At 38.1% G+C, this 6,019-nt stretch overlaps 1 protein-coding gene across 5 annotated transcripts in view; it reads right to left on the bottom strand.

Moving 5' to 3' along the window:
- Window positions 1-5,635: 5,635 nt before the first annotated feature.
- Window positions 5,636-6,019, bottom strand: part of LOC111433373 (hydroxypyruvate reductase) — an 11,802-nt gene continuing 11,418 nt past the window's right edge. For all 5 annotated transcript variants that reach the window (XM_023070409.1, XM_023070412.1, XM_023070411.1 and 2 more), the window contains one exon: window positions 5,636-5,841. In XM_023070409.1, coding sequence (XP_022926177.1) covers window positions 5,773-5,841 — 69 coding nt within the window. In that variant the 3' untranslated portion in view covers window positions 5,636-5,772. The remainder of the gene's footprint in view (window positions 5,842-6,019) is intronic.

The raw sequence follows: 6,019 nt of genomic DNA, 5'->3' as shown, positions 1-6,019 counted from the left end.
CCATATCTGGAAGATATGTATCATTATGCTCTCAAAATTGAAGACCAATTGAAGGAAGAAAAAGAGCATTCAAAAAGGTACACATCACGAACTAGCATCTTTTCAAATTCTAATACTTGGAACAAGGATAGTTTTATGAATAAAAATGATTCGATGTCACCAAAAGGAAAGTTTGTGACTGCTAAAAGAGTGGAGGCTGAGAGTTTCAATGGTAAAATGAATGAAGCTTCAAAGACGGTAAAAGAGAAGTCTAGTTCTATTCAATGTTGGAAGTGCAAAGGATTTGGACACATGAGCAAAGAGTGTGTTAATGAAAAAGTTATGGTGATAGGGAATGGTATACTTGATTCAGATGATGAATGTGAGGATCATGATTCACAGCTTGTGGAAGAAATCGCCGCATATGATGATGAGTATGTTGAAGAAGGTAATTCCATATCTTTGATCACAAGAAAGGTACTCAATGTTCAAATCAAGGGAGAGAAATTTGAATATCAAAGGGAAAACTTGTTCCACACAAGATGTTTGATCAAAGCAAACCCATGCAGCTTGCTGATTGATGATAGTGGAAGTTGCACGAATGTGGTAAGCAGTTTCCTTGTAAAAAGACTTCAACTTTCTGTCTATCCACATCCAAAACCATACAAACTTCATTGGTTAACAAACAAAGAAGAAATTAAGGTGAATTCCCAAGCTCTTATTTCTTTTACTCTTGGAAGATATAAAGATGAAGTTCTTTATGATGTCGTACCAATGCATGCGGGGGACATCTTTATCGGCCGACCTTGGCAATATGATAGAAAGGTAACATTTGATGGTTTCATGAACAAGTATACTTTTACTTTGTGTGGGAAGAAATTTACTTTACTTCCATTGTCTCCATATGAAGTACATTGTGACCAATTGAAATTAGAGAAAAAAAGAACAGAATCTGAAGAACAACAGTGGAGAGAAGAAACTAAGGTAAAGGTGAGAAAAAAAAGTGAGAAAAAAAAAAAATTCAGTTCTTGTCCGGAAAGAACGATGAATTTGATTTGAGGACAAATCCTTTTAAAGAAAGGGGGGATGATATGAATCCAACAACTGATCACGTGCATGTACCCGAAGGACCGATTACAAGAAGCAAGGTTAAGAAGATTCAAGAGGCCTATACATTGCATCTTCAAAAGCTAGCTAGTGTACCGGTTGAAACAAGGACTTTTGTGCCCAAAAATCTTTATAGCATTCGCCTATCAAATCAAGAAGATAATGGAGTGGCTGATATTGGAAAATAATTAGAAGACTTGCGTTTGGTAGTTGAATTACCAATTAAGGAAATTATTAATGCTTTATTTGCTTCCTTTTATATTTAATAGCATTTATTAATAGTTTGTATGAATTGCCTTATATTCTTCAATTTGTATTTAATAGCATTTATTAGTGATTGGTGGCTGAACCATATTATGTTAGGGTTACCTTTTAGACCTATTTAAAGGCATGTAATACTCATGTTTGAGGGACTTTTAGTTGAATACAGAAAAAACCCTTGTGTTTTCTTGATACCCTTTTGGTGTTATTCTTTTTCAAATCTTGCTTTAGGTTTGATGTTTAAACCGATTCATTGAATTAGTTTTGATCAAGCTAATTCTGGAGTGAATTGTCTTGGTATCTAAGAGTGACCATCATAGATTCCAAGTTCGATCTAAGAGTCATTCATCTTCTAACCAGCTCTTGGTTGGAATCAATCCGTTAAGTTAGCTTCCTCTGTGAGCGTTTTGCAAGGATTCTAGAAGGACCTCTAGCTTTGCAAATTCCAGCATTGTAGGCGCTTATCAAGTCCTCTGACTCCACTCCTACAACATTCACAGCCACTAATCGTGGTCGCACTCATGGAAGCCACCCTGCTTCATTTACCAACCAGCAAGGTCGTTCTTATTCTCACAAAAACAACTCTTCTAGTCGAAGACGAACCCACTCAAGTCAGGATCGTCGACCACCTCACTGCCAAATATGCTGACCGCTACAACCAACGGTATGTTCGACCTGATTTTTCTCATGCTCATCTTGCTGAAGCCTTTAACACGTCATGTTCTATTGCTGGACCCGATGCTGCTGATTGGTTTCTGGACACTGGAGCTTCAGCCCATATGACTGCCGACCCATCTATTCTGGATCAGTCTAAAAATTACACGGGTAAGGACTCTGTGATCGTAGAAAACGGTGCATCCCTACCCATTACCCACACCGGTACTCTTTCTCCTGTTCCAAATATTCACTTATTAGATGTCTTGGTTGTCCCTCACCTCACTAAAAATCTTCTTTCCATAAGTAAATTAACGTCTAACTTTCCTCTCTCCGTTACATTTACTAATAATCTTATAATCTTATTACTATCCAGAATTGTCAAACAGGAAGGGTGGTGGCAACCAGTAAAAGAGATGAAGGGCTATATGTGATGGAGCGCGGCAACTCTGCTTTTATTTCAGCCCTTAGAAACAAATCTTTACGTGCTTCATATGATTTATGGCATGCTCGTCTAGGTCATGTGAATCATTCTGTTATTTCTTTTTTAAATAGAAAAGGTCATCTTTCTTTTACGTCTTTATTGCCTTCTCCATTATTATGTAATACTTGTCAGCTTGCGAAAAGTCATCGATTGCCTTATTCCCGCAATGAACGTAGGTCGTCTCATGTGTTAGATCTTATTCATTGTGATCTTTGGGATCCTTCTCCCGTCAAATCAAATTCAGGTTTTCTTTATTATGTTATTTTTATTGATGATTATTCTCGATTCACATAGTTTTACCCTTTAAAATTTAAATATGATTTTTTTGATATTTTTCTTCAATTTCAAAAATTTGTGGAAAATTAATATTCTTCTCGTATCAAGGTATTTCAAAGCGATGGTGGTACCGAATTTACTAGTACTTGTTTCAAAACTCATTTACGTAATTCTGGCATCCACCATCAACTCTGTTGTCCATATACACCTGCTCAAAATGGTCGTGCTGAGAGAAAACATCGTCATGTGACTGAGACTGGCTTGGCCCTTCTCTTTCACTCTCATCTTTCTCCTCGGTTTTGGGTTGACGCCTTCAACACTGTGGCTTATATTATCAACCGGTTGGCTACTCTACTTCTTGGAGGTAAGTCACCCTTTGAACTCCTTTATGGCTACACTCCACATTATGATAATTTTCATCCCTTTGGTTGTCGTGTTTATCCTTATTTGCGTGATTATATGCCTAACAAGCTTTCTCCCCGCAGCATTCCTTGTATTTTTTTGGGTTATAGTCCTGCTCATAAAGGGTTCCGTTGTCTTGATCCCGCCACCACTAAGCTATATATCACCTGCCATGCTCAATTTGATGAAACTCACTTTTCTACTATCCCTAGCTCCCAGGCCCAACCTCTTTCCTCTATTCCTATTTCAAATTTCTTGGAACCACATCTTCATCATATTGATTCATTCCCCCCTACCACTTCATCACCGCACATTCCTCGATCCAGTTCATCCTCGTGTGATATTTGTTCTGACCTTGTAGATGAGTCTATGCAGGTTGATACTTCTCTTGCAGGTTCCACTTTGCCACCCTCGACTTCTAATTCGACCTCTATTGAACCTCCTGTTGATTTCTCTTCTTTGGGCACTCATCCTATGATCACACGAGCCAAAGCTGGTATATTCAAGACTTGTCATCCAGCAAATCTTGGTATTTTGGGCTCATCTGGACTTCTTTCTGCTCTTCTTGCATCCACTGAGCCAAAAGAATTCAAATCTGCGGCTAAGAATCCTGCTTGGGTGGCTATCATGGATGAAGAAATTCGAGCGTTACAACAAAATGATACTTGGACTTTGGTTCCTCGTCCTGCCAATACCAACATTGTGGGCTCTAAATGGGTGTTTTGTATTAAATATTTGCCTGATGGATCCGTCAAGCGTTTGAAGGCTCGTCTTGTTGCCATAGGTTATACTCAGGTTCCTGGTCTTGACTACACTGACACTTTCAGTCCGGTTGTCAAAGCTACCACTGTCCGTGTTATGCTTTCTATTGCAGTCACAAATAAATGGCCTCTTCGACAACTTGATGTCAAGAATGCTTTTCTCAATGAAACTCTTATTGAACGTGTTCATATGGAACAACCTCCTAGGTATATTGATCCTCGATTTCCCACTCACGTTTGTCTATTAAAGAAAGCCCTCTATGGCTTAAAGCAAGCTCCTCGTGCTTGGTTTCAGCGTTTTAGCTCATTTCTTCTCACACTTGGGTTTTCTTGCAGTCGCGCTAACACGTCCCTTTTTGTCTTTTATCAGCAATCTAACCTTATCTATTTGCTTCTTTATGTTGATGACATTATTATTACCTACAACAACTCATCTCTTATTGACAACTTTACTTGCAAGCTTCATTATGAGTTTGCTACCAAAGATTTGGGTTCTCTCAGTTACTTTCTTGGTCTTGAAGCTTCACCCACTCCTGATGGTCTCTTTATTAGTCAGTTAAAATATGCTCGAGATATTCTTACTCGTGCTCAGTTGCTCGATAGCAAACCAGTTCACACTTCCATGGTTGTTTCTCAACACCTGATTGCTGATGGTCCTCCTTTCTCTGATCCTACTCTCTACAGATCTCTTGTTGGCGCCCTTCAGTACTTGACTATTACGCGTCCAGATATTGCCTATGCTGTCAATTCTGTCAGTCAATTCTTGCATGCCCCTACTGCAGATCACTTTCTTGCTGTCAAACGTATTCTTCGCTATGTCAAAGGAACACTCCACTTTGGTCTTACCTTTCGTCCATCCACTGTTCCTAGTACGCTAGTCGCTTATTCGGATGCTGATTGGGCTGGTTGTCCCGATACTCGTCGTTCTACATGCGGCTATTCTATTTATCTTGGTAACAATCTCGTTTCTTGGAGTGCCAAAAAGCAACCTACTGTCTCACGCTCCAGCTGTGAATCTGAGTATCGTGCTCTTGCCACAACTGCTGCTGAACTTCTTTGGGTTACGCATCTTTTGCATGACCTCAAGGTCCCTATTTCACGGCAGCCCTTACTCTTATGTGACAACAAAAGTGCTATTTTTTTTAGCTCTAATCCCGTTTCTCCCAAGCGGGCCAAACATGTTGAACTAGATTATCATTTCCTTCGAGAACTTTTATCGCTGGCAAACTTCGCACACAATATGTACCCTCTCATCTCTAAGTTGCTGACATCTTCACAAAAAGTATTTTTCGACCTCTCTTTGAATTTTTCAGATCCAAGCTTCACGTTCGTTCAAATCCGACGCTCAGCTTGCGGGGGTGTTAAGGATAGTTGACCGTTCATTATAAGACAAATATCTATATTTGCCTTACATTACGGGTTACCATATTTGCCCTCTTATTAAAGGCAAATATATTGTATTCATTTATTATTCTTTCTTTTTATTACTATTTCCATATTATTCGTAATTTACTATATTTCTGTATTCGGTAAATGATTATAAATATCCATATTATTTGTAATTTACCATATTTCTGTATTCTGTAAATGATTATAAATATCCATATTATTTGTAATTTACCATATTTCTGTATTCCGTAAATGATTATAAATAAGCGAACTCTCACCTCCATTTAGGTGTGGTGGATTCAACAAACATTCACACCGTATATGTACATAAACAACATATTTGATAACTTAATGGGAATAGAGTTTCAGATCATTTTATTAGTTTTGTAATTAGAAGACAATAATTCTGAGGGACGAGCGTTTTTTTTTATTCTAAACTGGCTGTCCAGGTCGAACGGATTAATTGGCAAACTCTATCCCTGTCAAGGGAGATTCAGCATGAAGTTGAAGGGCAACATCTCCTATAACCTGCAGTTCATTGCAGAGACATATCAATTCTCTGTTAATTGATTATATGAGTATAACTCAGAAGGCTAATGAGTTGCAAAACCAAGGTTTCCAACAACATTCACTATTCGTGACGGTATCGTCTTCATAAAAAAAAAAAAAAAAAAAAAAAAAAAAAAAAAAAAAAAAAAAAAAAAAA

This window comes from Cucurbita moschata, unplaced genomic scaffold (assembly GCF_002738365.1).
Source record: "Cucurbita moschata cultivar Rifu unplaced genomic scaffold, Cmos_1.0 Cmo_Scf00042, whole genome shotgun sequence".
NCBI classification, from domain to species: domain Eukaryota; kingdom Viridiplantae; phylum Streptophyta; class Magnoliopsida; order Cucurbitales; family Cucurbitaceae; genus Cucurbita; species Cucurbita moschata.
This window is presented reverse-complemented; position numbering and strand designations above follow the sequence as displayed.